The 20,414-nt window shown below is 42.2% G+C and overlaps 1 protein-coding gene and 1 long non-coding RNA gene across 3 annotated transcripts in view; one reads left to right on the top strand and one right to left on the bottom strand.

Annotated features, from left to right (window-relative positions):
• The window catches only part of LOC105466790 (uncharacterized), an 83,338-nt gene that overhangs the window by 3,170 nt on the left and 59,754 nt on the right, over positions 1-20,414 (bottom strand). Inside the window, exons 2-4 of one of the 2 annotated variants that reach the window (XR_011618257.1) lie at positions 4,296-4,428; positions 705-780; positions 348-491 (exon numbers count right to left, since the gene is read on the bottom strand). This is a non-coding gene — a long non-coding RNA (uncharacterized lncRNA). The remainder of the gene's footprint in view (positions 1-347; positions 492-704; positions 781-4,295; positions 4,429-20,414) is intronic. The other variant, XR_011618258.1, reaches the window with a different exon arrangement.
• On the top strand, positions 1,120-2,539 carry LOC105468590 (putative uncharacterized protein FLJ39060). The gene is made up of 2 exons (XM_071088718.1): positions 1,120-1,380; positions 2,359-2,539. The coding sequence occupies exons 1-2, from the start codon at positions 1,129-1,131 to the stop codon at positions 2,476-2,478; spliced, it is 372 nt and encodes a 123-aa protein (XP_070944819.1). The 5' UTR covers positions 1,120-1,128; the 3' UTR covers positions 2,479-2,539.

Raw genomic sequence — 20,414 nt, 5'->3', positions numbered from 1 at the left:
GAAGTTTAGATTACACAGGAAGACTCTCCTGCGTCTCTGAGAAGGGGCAAGATGCCAGCAATCTGGACGCCAAACTCCAGCGGAGGTGAGGGACTGCAGATTGCTGTAGACAGCAACTGAAATCCCTACGCTGGGTTGGGATGTATGCCTTCAAGTGAGTCTGAAGTTCCAAAGCCCATAAATCTGCTGGTTCATGCTGTGCAGACAGTACATTTGTCCTCCAACTCCCAGAGTTGGGGGAGAGTGATTTGTCATGCTACGAGGAGCTGAGAGGGGATCTGGGTGTCTAAGTGATTTTTAACTACACTTTCTAGAGCAATCATGCTATTTACAGCCCCCACCATTACCAACAAGATGCAGGGATACACGGCAATGCCAGTGTGGCAGACAGTTGGAAGGTCTGGTGAGAGGGGTAAGTCGGTTGCTTTCCGGCTGTCCTCACTGCCAGTTGATGCTCAAGCTCTCTTGGCAACACAAGTGAGACCCTGTCTCTAAAAAAGCAAAACATTAAAAAAAAAAAAATTAACATGTAGTCCCAGCTACTCTGGAGGCTGAGGCTGGAGGATCCCTTGAGCTCAGCAGCTCGAGGATACAGGGAGCTATGATCGTACCACTGCACTCCAGCCTGGGCGACAGAGCAAGCACCCGCCACGCCCTTCAAAAGGATCAAGCTCTCTTAATCAGCTAAGTCAGATGTCACTCACCTGTTTCCTTACCAGCTTCTGCTACTTTCTTTCTTTTGTCTCCTCAGCCAGTTTCTTTGTCTTTATGGGGTAAAGCCTTAAGAAAGAAGGATGCAGCCAGGAAAGAGGGAGGGGGAAGAGAAGGGAGAAGTGAAGGTGAAAAAGAGAAGAGGTGAGTGAAGTACATGACCAAAGGTGCCCTGGGGAACCTGGGAGCAAGAACAAGGGTCCCCGGGCGAGTTGAAACTACCCCTCGTGCTCTTTGGTCTGTTGGGTGCTCCGGTTGCAGGGAATGGGCATCCGGTTGGACTTCATGAGAACTCACACTTTGGGGTGTGGAGGGCAGGACACCATGAGAGGAGTCCCACCCTGCTGCAAAAGATAGAAGAGGAGAGTTGTCCCCAACATAAAAGGGAAGGCAGTGACAGAAAGAGGCAAGCAGAGGATGGTGGATGGCAGAACAGAGACTATCATCAATGACATTTTCTTCACTGAGCCCACCCCAGAAATGAGCTCCCTTCCTGTGCACTCTCACAGCTCCTTGTCGTTGAATCTCATATCACTGATGATAATTTGCAGAGGAATAATTAAGTTGGTGATTCACTTTAGGATGTACTGCCCTCCGAGGCTGAAAGCTAAACACATAGGGCCCACGTTACGCCCAGTGCCACTTAAGGAACTAAGGATTAGTCACTGGGTAAGTATCAGGGGAAGGGAGGGTGGGGAGGGTGAGGGGAAGGAACGGCGTAGAGAGAAGGAAAAAGCAAAAGGAGGGGAAAACCAGGGAGGACAACATGCGAAAGGAAAGAGGGAGAGAAAGGGCAGTGAGGGATATGGGAACTCGGAGGGAGGACAAAGGGAAAGACAAGGCATGGAGGCGAGAGAGCAGAGAGGGGAGATGAGGGGTGATGACGGAGGCTGAAGTGAGGTAGGAAGAGAGAGGAAAGAGGAAAGGAGTGTAGAGGAATGGATGAGGGAGTAAAGAGAGAGGAACAAGGGGAGAGGTCCTTTACCAAAGGGTGATTGATGAGCGGGGGGCAAGATGAAGGGGCAGTGAGGGAGAAAGGGTAAGGAGGAGAAAACTGCCAGCGTTGAGAACTCTACTGTGCCTCTGGAAAGAGGGGATCCCCATCCCAGGTCAATCTGGGGCTCCCTGTGGGACTATCTCAGAGGGAGGAGCTGGATAAGCCAAGAGCAAAGGGTGCACGGGACCGCTCTTGCCTGGCTGTATGTGTCATTCGGGGCCTTCCCACCCAAACAGGGCGACCGGTCACATCAGCCGCCACCTCTGATGAATCCAAGCTCTGCACCGGATCCTCCTTTACCCTGCCTGTTTCAACAAGCAAATTTAAGGGAATCACTCCCCTTCCTGGGATCCCTCCCTGACTGTATCAGTTGCAACCCCTTTCATGGTGGCAGAGACCTGGCCTCTCCCACAAGAGCCCTACGGGCCAGCCAGTGTGATGCACCGTACATCATCTCTGTTCGGGATGAAGCCTGTGTGTGTGTGTATGGGGTGGGAGTGTGTGTGTGTGGGGTGTGTGTGTGTGTACTAATAATCGCAGGGATCAATACCTCTGTGGGAATTGTGAATTCTTTCGATGTGACTGCCTTGCTAGAATCCCCTCTCCCAGGGGCCTTTATTTCAAGGACCAACTCTGCTTTTCTCCCACAGCCCAATGAATGCATCAGACACTCAGCTTCAGTTCCCATGGCAACAGGGGCTAATGGTCTAGAGACTAAGGATGAGACAAAGACAAACGCAGAGAAATGTGCGTGTTCTGTCTTCCTCTGAGGTACGCAAGCCCCTATTCAGGGATTGAAAAGAACATTTGCTTTAGTTCTACCCTGCCCTCCCCTCAATGCTGGGGGGAGGAGGGCAGAAATGCAGACGGGCCCGATATGAATCCAGAATTTCTACATCCTCTCAATGCACCTGCACGGCTTGGAGACAGGCTTGTTTGTCCCCGAGCCATCATGTTACCAACAATGTATTGTACCTGTAAACCATGCCTGTGGAACCTAGGATTCCCGCTACCCCAACTCACTTTCCTCTTTCCCACCCTCTGGCCTCTATCATAGTAGCGGAGTTTTTTCAGTCATTCCGATTTTCTGACAGAAAGTTCCAGCCAGCCCGATTTCAGAAGCGCTGTCTCAGAAGGGCTCCCTGATCCTTCCTGCCAGAGTCACATAGGACACACCTCCTCCCTCTTCTCCTCTGTGGCCTGGGAGACCTCCGCCCATACCATGGGACCAGTTCCTAGGACTCCCCCTTCCTGCCACACTCCTGTTCCGCCGAGCCTTGGGGAGACTCCAAGGAGGGAGGTTTCTGGTAGTCTCCCACTTCTGGAAGCAGCCCAACTAATGAGAGGCCTCTTCCCTGCCCCTCTTCCTGAGAAGCCCACCACCTCCTGTGTATTGGCTCCCCTTACCAGAGGCTGGACAAACAGGGTGCCAGGCAAGACATGAGACGTCCCACACTATAAATTTGTGATAAACAACAACTCACAAGCTGGGCAAATGCCCCCAACTTCCCCTCTCTTCTTTCCGTCTATTCCAGCAAGTCTCAGAAGTCCCTTTGTCCAGCTGTACTCTCCTCTCCTGGGACCCAGCCGCCCTCCATTTCCCATGTCCTGGAACCCCTCAGTCCAAAATATCTAAAAAAACTCCACTTCACTGCAATGGTGCAACCCACACCCATAGCCATGCCCTACGCCAGAAGGAACCACATGAAGTCCTGCCCATCTTCCCGACCTCCACGGATGTTGCGCGACATCCAGTCTCCTCTGGGTCAGGGGGTTTGTCTCATATGCACTCCTGAGTGCTCACCTGCCAGTGACTCCCCTGTGTTTCACACCCCTCTCAGGGGATCTCAGATCCACTCGGCTGCTGGTCTCTGTCTGGATGACCACGACCAGTTTCCCTTGGAGAAGGACCAATGGGGAATGGCAATGCCAGGAAGGCAACGCTTCGCTTGTCTGCTCTGCTCCTTAAATCCCCAAAAACACCACTCACAGGACTGTAGACGCTATGCCAGTTACAGACTTCAGTGAAGGATCAATAGTGACTACATGAAATGACAGTGGAACAAACTACTGGCGAGCGATGGCTAAGTATCCATGCTGCTAGAATCCAAAAAGAATCACCCACCCCCTGCCTCCCACGGAAAAGATAAGATCTTCTGAGGACATTCCATTTCCGGTGAATTCCTGTTCATGGCTTTTCTTCCGGTTTTGAGCACTGCCCTTTTCTCTCCCTGGAAAGGAGGAAGTCCCCTCCATTAATCTGCTTCATTGTAGGGATTTCTTTATTTCTCAGTAATGGGATCTGTCTATCTCTCCACCTCACTGTGAACACATGAACAGCCAGAGACAATCCCCAAACACTAAGGAGCTATGAGTGTCACATAATCCCTCACCTAGCTCTGTGCAGTGGCTCACACCTATAACCCCAGCTATGCAAGACACTGAGGCAGGAGGATTGTTTGAGGCCAGGAGTTGGACACGAGCCTGGTCTATGTAGCGAGACCTCATCTCTAAAATTATAAAAATCGAAAAAATTAGCCTTATATGGTGGCACGCATCTGTGGTCCCAGCTACTCGGGAGACTCACGCGGGAGGATCACTTGAGCCCAGGAGTTTGAGGCTGCAGTGAGTTATGACAGCACCACTGCATAGAGCTTTGGGAGGCTACACTTTGAAGCCATGAGTTCAAGACCAGCTTGGGCATCACAGCGAGACCCCATCTGCAGAAAAAAATAAAATTAAATTTAAAAAATTAAAAATATCTCTGACCGATACATTTCTCAAAGTTTGAATTTGTCAGTTTACATTAACCTTCGTTACTCAGCCTGGATCCTGTGGACTTCAAACTTCATTTTCTCATCCTCTGGACATGTCTGCCCTGCCAATCCCTCATTCTCAGTTTGGCCATCCCCGGGGATGGAGGTTATCAGTATGGCTTTAACTGAGAGCATGACGCATGGGGCTGGTGGCTCATATTTTCAACAAAGTCAGCCTCTCTGGTTGATCCTATCTTTACCCCTCACTGTTTCACAGTTTGTATTCCTGCAGATGTCCACTGTTTCTCTGCATCTTCACATTCTCCTGCTCCAGCGGTTATTCCCATCAGCATATAATTATGCTCCACTGTCCTCCATTTTAAACAAATACCTTCCCTTGGCAACACTTCCCTACCAGCTGTTCTCCTACATACCTGCTGCCTTTCACAGCAAAACTTTTCTGGTAAGTTGTCTGAACAGGTTGTCACCACTTCCTCATCTCCACCTCCGATGTCTTGCATGGCCTTCTGTCCTCCAATATGCTTTTTTTGTTTTTCATGCTCTTTAGTAACTTACACGATGTCAAATCCAATGATCATCCCTCTGACCTGGCTTGCCCTCTTAGTAGCATTGAACGTGCTGGCCACTATCGATCTCTTGAAATCTTGTGGATTCCGTGAAACCATCCTCTTCTGGTGATCTTCCTTCCAGGATAGATCCTATTCTTTGAGTTATTTCCTGTCTCCTCTTCTTCTAAACTCCTCTACTTGTTGATATGCTCCAGATTGTGGCCTTGTTTCCTCCTTTTCTACATTTTTTCTCTAAGAAATTTCCTTTCACTTTATAGACGTAAATAGCACCTACATCTGCCACCTCCTGTATCCATCAGTATGTTTGGTTAGAAACAACAGAAAAACACTCACGATTGCTCAACCAAAAGAAAAAACCGGCTGCAAGAATACCAGGTTGCACATGGAATCAGTAAGAGGGCTGCATAACCAGGATTGGAAAGCAGGTAGGATTCATGGGAGTCTGAGACATAAAAACAATCACGAAGGTCATGCCTGAGAAATAGCTTTGTCTTGACATGGTTCTTGGAACCTTGCTACTCTGCCAGAGAGGCCGCTTTGGAAGCCTCCTACCACATTTAATTTTTCAGCCTTCTGGAAGTCTTCGTATAGGTTTCATTTTGTAATAATTCAAAAATATCCCTCCAACTTGTATCCTAATATATTAGCACGTATGTTAACTTAGGAATAAGTTATGAACATTTTGAATTCCTTCAGCGATTCTTTCCTCCTTCGTTAAAAGAAACAGCTTTACTGAGATATAATTCAGATACCACAAAGCTCACCCTTTAAAAGAGTACAGTGCAGTGTTTGTTAGTATATTCAAAAAGTTGAGCAACTCCCATTCTGTAGGTGGCCTTTTCACCATGTTGATTGTTTCATTTGGTTCGCCATAGGTTTTTGGTTCGGCATAGTCTCACCTATCTAATGTGGCTTTCTGCTGCTTGTGCTTTTTGTCATATTCGAGAAGTCATTTCCAAGTCAAATGCCATGGAACTTTTCACCTATGTTCTCTTCTAGGAGATTTATTGGAAAAGATATTTGAAAAGGATATATATGACAAAGGATTAATATCCAAGCTATACAAGGAACTCCTACAACTCAATACCAAAAAAGAAGACAACAAACTGACTAAAGAATGGGCAAAAGACTTGAATAGACGTTTCTCCAGAGAGGACATGCACATGTCCAACAGTGTATGAAAAAGTGCTCAACATCACTACTCATCAGAGAAATGCAAATACAGACCACAATGAGCTACCACCTCACACTTTGAAAGATAGCTATTATCAAAACAAGAAAGAAAAAGAAAAAAAAGAGAGAAAGAAAGAAAGAAAAGAAATAAAGAAGAAAGGAAGGAAGGAAGAAAGAAAGAAAGAAAGAGGAAGAAAGAAAGAACGAATGAAAGACAGAAAGAAAAAGAAAGAAAGAAAGAGAGAGAGAGAAAGAAAGAAAGAAAGAAAGAAAGAAAGAAAGAAAGAAAGAAAGAAAGAAAGAAAGAAAGAAAGAAAGAACAACAAGTGTTGTTTGGAGAAGATGTGTAAAAATTCCAACATGGGCACACTGGGGTAGGCATGTAAAATGGTGCAGCCACTATGGAATACACCATAGTGGTTCCTCAGAAAATTAAAAATAGCATGACAATATGATCTGGCAATCCCACTTTTGGGTATATAACCAAAAGAATTGAAATCAGGACCTTGAAGGGAATATATGCACTCCCACCTTTATTGAAGCATTACATCTAACAGTCAAAATTTTAAAACAATATGGAAACAACCTAAATGTTCATTGACAGATGAATGCATATTAAAAATGTGGTATATACATAAAATGGCACATTACTCAGCCTCCATGAAGAAGGAATTCCTGCCATCACACACAAATAATGTGGGTTCTAAATATTTCAGCTGTCTAAAATAGTCAATCTTAAAAACCAGAGTGCAATGTCGGCTGCTTGAACCTTGAGGGAGGGGGAAACAGGGAGTTGCTGTTCTATGGGTATAAAGTTTCCATTGTGCAAGGGGAATACATTCTTGAGATCTCCTGTACAAGCCTGTGCCTATGGTTAACAATATGGCATTCTGCACTTAAAATTTTAGTGAGGGCGGATCTCATGTTACGTGTTCTTAGTACAATAAAATAAAATTTAGAAAACAGAAAGTTGTGCAACTATCACAACCATGTAATTTAAAAACTGTTTTATTTTAAAAAACACACTGTATGTATTTAAGTGACTTAATCTTCCCTCTTCTTCAAACCACTGGTACCCTCTGATCTATCTTCTGGCTCTCTGATTTTGCATGTAGTGAATGTTTTTCATAAATCAGATCATACAATACATGACCTTTTTGACTGGCTTTTTTCAGTAAGCACTATGTTTTCCAGATTAATCAATGTTGTGGCTCGTACATTTGATTAACTACCATATAATGGTTACTCATTCAACTGTTGATGGACATTTAGATTCTTTCACTTTTTGGCTTTTATGGATGAGGCTGGTATGGACACTCTTGTACAGGATTTTACCTGAGTTACTTTTTCAAATCTCCTGGGTGAATACCTAGAGTGGACTTGCTGGGTCCTAAAGGAACTCTAACTTTTGGAGGAACTGCTGCACCCTCTCCCAAAGTGATTGAACCATCTTACAATCCCATGAGAAATGTCTTAAGATTCCAGTTCCTCCACAACCTTGCCAACATTTGTCATTGTCTGTTTGATTTCAGCCATCTTAGTGAGTGGGAAGCGGTATCACAACGTGGATTTGACTTGCACTTCCCTAATGACTAATGACACTGAGCATCTTTTCTTGAGCTTATTAGCCATTTGTATATGTTCTTTAGAGAAACATCTATCACAATCCTTTGCCCACTTTTATTTGGGCTGTGTCTTTTTTATTAGGCAGTCGTAAGTGTTTATTAGATATTGCAAATAGAGTCAAATATGAGATATATGATTTTCCAGTCTTTTCAATCATCTCATCTCATAAGTTGTCTTCCTTGTCCTTGATGGTGGGCTTTGAAGCACAAAAGTATTTAATTTTAATGAAGTACAGTTCCTCTGTGTTTCACGTTCTTCACCCGTGATATGGGTACCATATCTACAAAGCCAATTCCAATTTCAAGGTCATGAAGATTACCCCCAAAGTTTTTTTCCAAAAGTTACATAGTTTTTTCCCCTTAGGTTTATGTCTGTCATTCATTTTGAATTAATTTTCAGACATGGCATGAGATGGTGGGTCCGCTTCATTCTTCCCCACGGGCATAACCATTTGTCCCAGCACCCTTTGTGGAAAATGCTATTCTTTCTCACTTTGAGTTGCCTTGAGACACCTGTCGAAAATCAATTGAACTTAAAAGAAGAGGTTTATTTCTAAAATTTGCATTTTTATGACACTGATACATATGCCTAAATTTATGCCAGTACCACAACACATTGATTACTGTAGCTTTGCAGTAAGTTTTGAAATAGAGACGTGTGAGTCCTCCGTCGTTGCTCTTTTTCAAGATTGTTTTGGCTTTTCTGGGTCCCTTGCATTGCCATGAGAATGCTAGAATCGGATTGTCAATCATGGCAAGAAAATCCTGGTGGGATTTTAAACAGAGAGTACGTTGTATCTGTAGATCCACTTGTGGACTGCTGCTATTCTAATGATACACAGTCTTCCCATCCATGCATAAGGGACACCTTCACATTTCTTTAGGTCTCCTTTAATTTCTTTCAATAAGGTTTTGCAGTGTTCTCTGTACAAGTCTTACACTTCTTTTGTGAAATTTATTTCTAACTATTGTGTTTCTTTGGATGCTATGATAAATGGAATTGTTTTTAAAATGTCCTTTATTGGATTATTCATTGGTAGTATAAAGAAATAAAATTGTGTGTTTTACATTGATATAGATATTATATAGAATAAACTCAATGACTCGTCCTAATAGTATTTTATTTTCTGGCTTCTTCAGTGTTTTCTACATACATGATAATGTCATCTGTGAGCAGAGAGAGTTTTACTTATTCCTTTCAAGTCTGGAGGTCTTCTATCTCTTTTTCTTGCCTAAATGCATTAGCTAGAAGCTCTTGTACAATGTTAAATAGAAATGGTGAGAGCACACATTGTTGCTTGTTGAGGGTGAAAGTTTTCAGCCTTTCACCATTAATCATGATGGCGATTGCGGGTTTTTCATAGAGTCTACTGAGTTGCAGAAGTGCCTTTTTTCTCCAGTTTCTTCGTATTTTTTTTAATTGTGAAATGGTTTTGGATCTGTCACAAGTTTTTCTGTGTCTATGGAAATGATGATATGGGATTTTTATTTGGTTAGTGTGGTATATTATATTGATTGATTTTTGTATGTTGAACCAACTTTACATTCCTGGAGCAAGTTCCACTTGGTCTTTGTGTGAAATCTTTGTGTGTGTGTGTGTGTGTTCGCACGCACACGTGTGTGTGTTGCTGAATTAGGTATGTGTGTAATTTGTGGAGGAGATTTGTGTATACATAACAGATATTCATCTGTAATTATGTTGGTGATCTCCTTCTGATGCCTTGTCTAATTTTGGAGTTTGGTTAAAGCTGGGCTCAAAAAACTAGCTGGGAAGGTTACCCTTCTGTTCTTGAGCAATCTTGTGAAGCCTTGGTGTTAAGCGTTCTTTAAATATTTGGTAGAATTCCACCAGTTACCTCTGGACTTTTCTTTGGGGAAATATATCTGTTAGTAATTCAATCCCTTTACTTGTTGTAAATCAGTTCAAATCTTCTACTTCTCCTTTAGGCAGTTTCAGTAATTTGTGTGTTTCTGGACATTTGTCCTTTTCACAAGATTATCTGATTTGTTGATATGCTGTTGTTCACAGTATTTCCCATAACCTTTTTATTTCTGTAAGATTGTATTAATATTCTATATTCTAGTTTTGAGTTTTGTAATATGCATCTTTTCTATTCTTTTGTAGTCTGGCAAAAGCATGTCAATTTTATTGATCTTTGTTAATGAACCAACTGCTGGTTTTTTTAATTTTCTCTATTATTTCCTATATTCTTTTTATTTCTATCACTCTAACGGTCCTTATTTCCTTCCTTCTGCTTGTTTGGGGTTAGTTTAATTTTCTTGCTCCTGTATCTTAACATAAAAATTTAGGAGAATTGTTTGAGAGCACTACTCTTTTTTTTTAATATAGGCGTTTATAGCTATACATTTGCATCTAAGAGCTAATTTAGCCACATCCTACAAGGCTGGGATCTTGTGTGCATCTTTTTCCCTTCAGTTGTGTCCATTTTTGCTTCATGTATTGTGGGGGCACTATTGCTATGTGTCTATATATTTTTATAACAATCTTTACATCTTCTTGATGGATTGAGCACTCTACCATGTTAAAACGTCCTTCTCTGTATCTAAATCGAATTGTTGTCTCGAAGTATATTTTTGTCTCAGAGAATATTAGTAGAGCCACTGCAACTCTCTTTTCATGATTGTTTCCACACTATACTTTTTTCATGCTTTTATTTTAAGCAATTTACGTCTTTGAAAGTAAAGCACACCTCTTCTAGACAGCATGTGATTGGAGCATTTAAAAAATCTGTTCTGCCAATCTCTCCTTTTGGTTTTGTTGAGGGCATTTTCACCTACATTTATAAAAGATATTGTTCTGTGGTATGCTCTCCTTGTGATGTCCTCTTCTGCCTTTGGTTTCTGGGTAATATTGGTCTCATAGATTGACTTAAGTGAGTTTGAGCAAGTTACTTAACTTTCGTGAACCTCAAAGACTAAGAGGGATGTGAATGGGCTGAGTCTGGAAGGTTTTCTTTTCTCTAAGCGGTCTTCTCCAGGTGGTGGTGGGGCGGAGGCACCTGCTAGGAGTAGAATGCGGGGCGGATGGATAGTGGGGTCAGATATCATCTTGTGCACCCCTTATCTCCCAGGTCCTCCCTTCACCTTCTTGCCCATCCTGTCTCCCTCCCCATTTACATCTACCACAAGGAATTCGAAGGAGTTTGCGGAACTTTAGGTGAACTTTCTCTTTCTCCAAAAGTGGATTGGATAAGAGGCGCACAAAATATTTCTGAACCCAAATAGTTTTCAGAGAACGTAGGATGATGAAGAAACAATGTGCCGCCATTGAACTTCTATTCTTGCTCCCACACAGTGAAAAGCTTATTTAGTCTTTAGAGTGGGTAATAAAATCCCTGAGTCCAGAAAATGAAACCTGGGGCAACGAAGAGGCTTCACTGAGGCTTCAGCATTTTGGCTAAGGAAGGGCTTGCTGGGGCACTAGGAGCAGGACTGATGACTGTAGAATCACACGCCATACAGAATGGATGATCAGGCTTCCTCTTACCATGGGAACTCCCAATCTGGTTTGAAAAAGGGGACCCATACATGACATTATTCAATATAATGAAAGGTGCTACATAAGTTGAAGAGCCTTCGAAAAGATGGATGAGAATTAGTCACTGCCATTGAGAAGTTCAGAGTCTGGTGGGAGAGATAAGGCTCATAGACAATGATACTTATCATAGTCAGTATTACCTTTCTTACAGGAACAAAGAGGAGGGAAGAAACAACTTCCTGAGGGAGTCAGAAGCACTTACTCCAAGTTTAAGGGATGAGTTGCAGGTTATCAACCATCAAAGCTGTGGGAATGACATTCCGGGAAGAAGGAACAGAATTTGCAAAGAAGGAAGCTTATTGGACACACATTTTTTGAGAACTCTGTCTTCCCCAAATACTGTGCAAGGTTTGAGAGCTAGAGAGGAAATCAACAATGCCTCTGTCCAGATCACTAATGAATCCATGTACCCTGAGCTGGCAAGGGAAACATTCACAAACCAGTTCTCATCATTTTAAAAGGTATAATGACTCCAGGGATGCCTGGGGAAGGCCATCTCGTCATTCAGTCAGGTCCCCCACCGGGGAAGTCAGTACCATGCTACCTTCACCATTATTCCCAGTTTTGTAGGTCCAGCAATTAAACATTGTCCACACATCCAGAGGGAATTGGGCTACAGAAGACTGCCTCACATTGATAAAATTTACCAAAATTATACCCATATGGTACACAAAATGAGGTCAGGTGCATCATTTGAATGAAACATTGACAATTTTAAAACACGTTAAATAATTTTTCCTAAATGATACATTTTGCCTCACTTGCGTTTGTTTTTTACAGTAACTTTCTATTTACGACAAGTGATGCTGGATTTCCACTTATGGTAGTGATATTAGGTTTCCTTTGAAAATATACTTACTGATGAAAAACTATTTTGTTCAAAGGAAAACACTATGCCTTCTAAACACGACAATGAAGATAGCATGTGATATTAATGAATTAAAATTCTAAGCAAACTATAAGAAATGCAAGTGAAGTATTAATGTAGATCGGAAGCATTTGGTATTATAATAGTTTTATCACAATTAAATATGGCAAAAAGAGTGAAGGTAGTAAACGGATAATTACTGAAATCAGGGACCAACTCGAATTTTCTCCCAGAGTCCGATGAATGCGTCAGACACTCAGCTTCAGTTTCCATGGTAACTAGGACTAACGGTCTCGGGACTAAGAATGAGACAAAGAGAAACACAGAGAAATGTGCACATTCTGTCTTCCTCTGAGGTACACAAGCCCCTATTCAGAAAATGAAAAGAACATTCACTTCAGTTCTGCCCTGACCTCCCCTCACTGCTGGGTGGAGGAGAACGGAAAGGCAGAGGGATCCAATACCAATCTTAAGGGTTTACATCCAGGCTTCCTTGTCCCTTAGCCACCATCTTACCAACAATGTATTGTACCTCCAAACCATGCCCGTGGAATCTAGGATTCTTGCTATCCCAATCCACTTGCCCGGTTCCCCACCCACTAGCCTCTATCATAATATGGGAGGTTTTCAGCCATCCCCATTTTACGTCAGATAGTTCCAGCCCGATTTCAGAAATGCTGCCCCAGAAAGGTTCCCTGACCCTTCCTGCCAGATCACACAGAACAGAACAGACTCCCTCCGTTTTCTCCTCTGTGGCCTGGGAGACCTCAGCCAGATCATGGGACCAGTTCTTAGGGCTCCCCCTTCCTGCCAGACTCCCATTCCACCAGGGCCTGGGGGGAGACCCAAAGGAGGGAAGTTTCTGACAGTCTCTTGCTTTGGGAAGCAGCCAAACTAATGAGGGGCCTCTTCCCCATCCCTTTTTCCTGAGTAGCTATCTCCTTTGTATTGGCTCCCTGTATCAGAGGCTGGACAAACAGGGTTCCAGGCAGGACATGACACATTCCACACCATAAATTTGTGAAGAAAAACCACGCAAAAGCTGGGCATAGGCCCACAACTTCCACTCCCTTCCTTCCATTTATTCCAGCGAGTCTCTGAAGTCCCTTTGTCCACCTGCACTCTCCTTTCCTGGGACCCAGCTGCCATTTCCCATGTCCTGGAAACTCTCGGCCCGAAATATCCAAGTAACTTCATTGTACTATTCCTTTCTTGCATTGCTGTAAAGAAATACCTGAGACTGGGTAATTTATAAAGAAAAAAGGTTTAATTGGCTCACAGTTCTGCAGGCTGTACAGGAAGCCTGATTTTTGGCATCCGCTCGGCTTCTGGCAAGGCCTCAGAAAACTTGCAATCCTAGTGGAAGGCAAAGGAAGAGGAAGCACTTCATAGGGGGAGGGAGCACTTCACATGGGCGGGGCGGAAGGAAGAGAGTCAGGCGGAGATGCTACACACTATTAAACAACCAGCGCTCATGAGAATTCTATCATGATAACAGCACTAGGGAAATGATGCTAAATCATTAGAAACCACCCCCATCATCCAATCACCTCCTATCAGGCCCAACCTCCAACACTGGGGATTACAACTGGACATGAGATTTTGGCAGAGACACAGGTCCAAACCATATCCCTCATCTTCACTGCAATGGAGCAACCCACACCCATAGCTGTGCCCTCCACCAGAAGGAACCACATGAAGGTCTGCCCATCTTCCTGACCTCCATGGACAGTAGGTGACGTCCAGTCTCCTTTTGATCAGGGGCTTTGTCTCATATGCACTCCTGGGTACCCACCCACCAGTGACTCCTCTGTGTTTCACACCCCTCTCAGGGAATCCCAGATCCACTTTGTGTTGGTCTCTGTCTGGATGACTAGGACCAGTCTCCCTTAGAGAAGGGCCAATGGGAAATGGTTATGTGAGGAAGGTAATGCTTCACTTGACTGCTTTGCTCTTAAGTCCCCCCAAAACACCACTTGTTTACAAGACTGTAGACTCTATGCCAGTTACAGACTTCAGTGAAGGGTCAATAGTTTCTATATGAAATGATAGTGGGACAAACCACTAGTGAGCAATGGCTAAATATCATTGCCCCAGGAGTCCACAAAGAACCACCCATCTCACAGAAAAGGTAAGGTTCTCTAGGGACACTTCATTTTGGGTGAATCCCTGTTCATGGCTTTTCTTCCTGTTTTGAGCACTGCCCTTTTCTCACCCTGTAAAGGAGAAAGTCTCATTCATTAATCTGCTTCATTGTAGATTTCTTTATGTCTCAACAATGGAATCTGTCTACATCTCTACCTCCCTATGAACATATGTACACACAGGGATACTCACACAAACGCTAAGAAACAATGAGTGTCACGCAATAATCCCTAACCACTTTGGGTTAGTGTCACATAATAATCCCTAACCACAATAATCCCTAATTCACTTTGCAAAATCTGAATTTGTCAGCATAGGTTAACCTCCATTACTAAGTCTGAGTCTCAGAATCTTCAAAGTTCAATTCCTCATTCTCTAGACATCTCTGCCCTGCCAATCCCTCATTCTCAATTTGGCCCTCCCTGGGGATACAGGTTATCAGCATGTCTTTAACCAATAGCATGAAGTGTGGGGCTGGTGGGGTGAGTTTTTTTTTTTTTTTTTAATTAAACAAAGCTAGCCTCTCCGGTTGATCTCGTCTTTACCTCTCACTGTTTTAAAAGTTTTATTTCTGAAGATGACCATTGTTTCTCTGCATCTTCAATTTCTTCTGCTCCACTGATACTTAACATCAGCATATTCCGCCATCCTCTATCCTAAATACCTTCCCTTGTTGACGCTTCCCCACCACTTACTGTTCCATATATTTGCTGCCGTTCACAGCAAAACTTTTCTGATATCTTGTCTAAACTGGTTGTCACCACTTCCTCATCTCCACCTTCAATGTCTTGTATCCCCTTCAGACCTTTAAACATGCCTTTCTTCATGGTCTTTAGCAAATAAATGCAATAGCAATCCTTAGAGGAAAGTTTATAGTAATAAATGCCTACATTAAAAAGTAGAAAAATAACAAATAAACAACTTAACTTTACACTTCAAGGAACTGGAATAAAAAGTACAAACTAAGTCCAAAGTTAACAAAAGGAAATGATAAAAAATAATAAAAATTAGAGCAGAAATACGTCAAATAAATAACAAGTCAAATAGATAAATGGTAAAGAAAATCAACAAAATTAGGAGTTTCCTTCTTGAACAGATTAACAAAATTGATAAGCCTATAGCTGGAAGCCACTAATAAATAAAATCAGGTATGAAAGAGAAGACATTTCAATGGATGACTCAGAAATAAAGAATATCATAAGGGAAGATTATCAATGTATATACACCAACAGATCAGATAACCTAGAATGGATACATTCTTAGAAACATAAAACCTTCCAAAACTGAATAAAGATGAAGTAGAAATCCTGAACAGACCAAAAATGTAAGGGTATTGCATTATTAATTAAAAATAGCCCAACAAATAAAACCCCAGAAGCAGATGGATTCGTGGGTAACTCTACCAAACATTCAAAGAAAAAGTTCTAAAAATCCTTCTCAAACTCTTCCAAAAAATAGAAGATGGAATACTGGCAAACTCATCTTATAAAGTTAGCATCTCCCTGATCACCAAAGATACCAAAAGAAAATACGACTGCCGACCAATACCCCTGACAAACATAGATGCAGAAATCCTCAATGAAATATTAACAAATTGAATTCTAAAGCAACATACGTCACAACCAAGTAGGATTTATCTCTGGGATACAAGAATGATTCTTCATGCTAAAGTCAATCAGTGTGATACATCACATTAACAAAAGGAACATAAATATACCCCATATGATTATCTTGATAGATGTACAAAAAGCATTTGGCAAATTTCAACATTGATTTGATTAATCTATCCATGATTAAAACTCTCAACAAGATAGATGTAGAAGGATCTTACCTCAACACAATAAAGGCCATGTATGAAAATCCCACAGCAAACTTTATAATCAATAGGGAAAACCTAAAATCTTTCCCTCCAAGTTCAGGTACTAGGCAAGTATGCCCGCTCTCACCAATTCTATTCAACAGAGTACTGGAAGTCTTAGAGTTCTAGCCAGAACAACGAGATACAAAAAAGAAATAAAATGTTTCCAAATTGGAAAGGAAAAAGTAAAATTATCTCTGTTTTCAGCATCATCATCATCATAAACATGTTTTGTTTAAACAATGTTTGTAAAACGATGATGTTTTGACATCATCATAAACAAAGAAAACCATAAAGACTCAACCAAAAGTAACATTAGAATTCATAAATCAATTCGGTATAATTGCAGGATATAAAATCAATATATAAAAATTAGTCACATTTCCACATGCAAACAATGAACTATCTAAAAACGAAGTTAAGAAAACAACCCATTCACAACAGTAACAAAAATAATTAAATAATAAAATACTTAGGAATAAAGCCAACTGAAGAAGTTTAAGACCTGTACACTGAAAATTACGGAACACTGATGAAATAAATTAAAGAAGACAGAGATTAATGGAAAGACATCTTGTGCTCTATACATTTCCAATATCTATAGAAACTTCTAAAAGTCAATAGCAAAACATATATTAAAAATTTAAAAATGGCAAAGACTTGAATGGACATTTCTCCAAAGAATACAAACAAATGGCCAACAGGTATATGAAAATATGCTTAATAACACTAAGCATCAGGAAAATGCAAATCAAAACCAGAAGGAGATATCACCTCATGCCTGTTAGAATAGTTGTAATAACAAAAAAACACTAAGGGCAATATGTATTGATAATATTGCAGATAAATTGAAACCCTTTTAAAATATGGTAGGTATATAACATGATGCAGTCATTATCAAAAACATTATGGGGTTCCACAAAAAATTGCCATATGATCCAGCAATCCCAGTTCTAGATATATAAAAAAAAATGAATACAGGATCTCAAAGGGATATCTGCACTCTATGTTTGCTACAGCATTATTTACAATAATCAAGTGATGGAAACAACGCAAATGTCAATTGACAGCTGAATGGATCAAGAAAATGTGGTGATACACACAATGGGATATTATTCAGACTTGAAGAAGGAAGACTTCCTGTGGAGGAGGTAGGACAAGATGGCCGAATAGAAGGCTCCTCTGATCGACCCCTCAACCCCTACTCCACAAGGACATCAATTTATCTACACACAAAAATATGTTCATGAGAACCAAAAATCACAGTACCTGGTTTTCATTTTGTATCACTGAAAGATGCACTTAAGATGTAAACGGGACTGTCTTGAATTGCTGACACAACCCATCACACACCTCCCAACAGCAGTGGTATAGTGTGGAGAGCACTTTTGCATCCTGGTGGAGGGAGAGCACAGCAATTGTGAGGCATTGAACTGAATGCTGTCCTGTTAGAGCAGAAAGGAAAACAGGACCATCAACTCAGCTGATGCCTACCTACAAAGGGAGCATTTAAACCAGCCTAGCCAGAGGGGAATTGCCAATCCTAGCAGTCAGAACTCAAGTTCCCACAAACCTCGCCACTGAGGAGTAACATGTTCTGAGTCTCGAAGTAAACTTGGAAGGCAGTCTAGGCCACTAGAACTGCAACTCTTAAGGCGAGGCCTAGTGCTGAATTGGGCCCAGAGACAGTGAACTGGGAGGGCACGTGACCTACTGAGACACTAGCTGGCATGGCTAAGGGAGTGTTGGCATCACCCTCCCTGAACTCCAGGCTGCACAGCTTGCAGCTCCAAAAGAGGAGAGGAGAGGAGAGGGAAGACTGGGGAGGACCTTGTCTTACATCTTGGATACCAGCTCAGCCACAGCAGGATAGGGTACCAGTCAGAGCCATAAGGCCCCCATTCCTGGCTTCCTGGCACTAGCTCCCATACAACATGTTTAGACACTCCCTGGGCCAGAAGGGAACCCACTGTCTTAAAGGGAAGGATCCAGTCCTGGCATCATTTATCACCTGCTAACTGAAGTGTGCTTGGGCCCTTAAAAACCAGAAGTGATACCCAGGTACTACGTTGAGGGCCTTGGGAAAGTCTCTGAGACTTTCTGGCTTCAGGAGAGACTCAGCACATTCTTAGCTGTGGTGGCTAGAGAGCAAAACTCCTTCTGCCTTAGGTACCAGCTTGGCTACAGGGGAGTTGAGGACCAAGCAAGCTCTTGGGGTTCCTGATTCTAGGACTTGACTCTTGGATGACATTTCTGCACCTACCCTGGGGCAAATGGGAGCCCATTGCCCTGAAGGGTGAGTTCCAGGCCAGGCAGCATTCACCACAAGCTGACTTAGGAGCCCCTGGGCCTTACAGGAACATCAGTGATAGTCTGGCAGCACTCCCTGTGGCCTGTGGTGGTATTGGCTATAGGGTGAGGCTCCTCTGCATTTGGAAAGAGGAGGAAAGAGTGAGAAGGGCTGCATCTTGTGGTCCGATTGCCAGCTCAGCCACAGTACAATAGAACACCAGGTAGACTTCTAAGGTTTTTGACTCTAATCCCTAATTCCTGGATGGTACCTCTGGACCCACTTGGAGCCTGGGGGACCTCACTGCCTTGAAGGAAAGGACAGAAGTCGGGCTGGCTTTGCCACCTGCTGATTGTGGAATCCCAGGGCTTTGAGTGAACATAGGCAGTAGCCAGCGAGTGGTTACATCAGGCCTTGGGCAAAACTCAGTGTTGTTCAGGCATCAGATCTGACCCAGTGCAGTCCTAGTGGTGGTGGCCACAGGGCATCTTGTGTCTACCACCGGCTTTAGGTGGCTCGGAACACAGAGAGAGACTTCGTTTGCTTGGGAGAAAGTAAGGGAAGAAAATAAGAGTCTCTGCCTGGTATTTCAGAGAATTCTCCCAAAATCTGTCCTAGACCATCAGGGTGGTACCTCTGCATATCTGCAAGAACGATAGCATTAATGGGCTTGGGGTGCCCCCTAAAGCAGATACAGCTTAAATCACAACACCAACTCCTTTTAAATAGTTGGAAAGCCTTACCAAGAAGGACAGGTACAAACAAGCCCAGACAATGAAAACTACAATAAATACCAAACCTTTCCAATGCACAGACACTGACGAACATCTACAAACATCAACATCATTAGGGAAAACATTACCTCACCAAGTGAACTAAATAAGGCACCAGAGACCAATCCTGGAGAAACAGAGATATGTGACCTTTCAGACAGATAATTCAATATAGCTGTTTTGAGGAAGCTCAAAGAAATTCAAGATAACACTGAGAAGGAATTCAGAATTTTATTGGGTAAACTTAACAAAGATATTGAAACAATTAAGATGAATTGAGCAGAAATTCTGGAGTTGAATAATGCAATTGGCATACTGAAGAATAGATCGGCGTCTTTTAACACCAGAATTTATCAAGCAGAACAAAGAATTAGTAAGCTTGAAGACAAGCTATTTGAAAATACACAGAAGAGAAAAACAAACAATGAAGCACACCTAAAGGATCTAGAAAATAGCCTCACAAAAGCAAAGCTAAGAGTTATTAGCCTTAAAAAGAAGGTAGAGAAAGAGATAGGGGTAGAAAGTTTATTCAAAGGGAACATAACAGAGAACTTCCCAAACCTAGAGGAAGATATCAATATCCAAGTACTAGAAAATGATAGGGTACCAAGTAGATTTAAACCAAAGAAGACTAGTTCGAGGCATTTAATAATCAAACTCCCAAAGATCAAGGATAAAGGCATTCTAAAAGCAGCAAGAGACAAGAAACAAATAACATATAATGGAACTCCAATACCTCTGGTAGCTGGCTTTTCAGTAGAAACTTTACAGGCCAGGAGAGAGTTGCGTGGCATATTTAAAGTGCTGAAGGAAAGAAACTCTTACCCTAGAATAGTATATCTGGCAAAAAATATCCTTCAAACATGAAAGAAAAATAAAGACATTACCAGACAAACAAAAGCTGAGAGATTTCATGAACACCAGACCTGTCCTACAAGAAATGCTAAAAGAGGTACTTCAACTGGAAGGAAAGGACAATAATGAGCAACAAGTAACCATCTAAAGATACAAAACTCACTGGTAATAGTAAATACACAGAAAAACACAGAATATTATAACACTGTAACTG

Source organism: Macaca nemestrina, chromosome X (assembly GCF_043159975.1).
Source record: "Macaca nemestrina isolate mMacNem1 chromosome X, mMacNem.hap1, whole genome shotgun sequence".
In the NCBI taxonomy this organism is placed as follows: Eukaryota; Metazoa; Chordata; class Mammalia; order Primates; family Cercopithecidae; genus Macaca; species Macaca nemestrina.
Note: the sequence above shows the minus strand (reverse complement) of the source record. Positions and strands in the feature narration are given on the sequence as shown.

Coding starts and splice junctions, on each gene's coding strand:
- LOC105468590 (XM_071088718.1), top strand. CDS start 1,129: ATGGTGGATGGCAGAACAGAGACTATCATCAATGACATTTTCTTCACT. Junction 1,381..2,358: donor AACTAAGGATTAGTCACTGG/GTAAGTATCAGG, acceptor TTTCTCCCACAG/CCCAATGAATGCATCAGACA.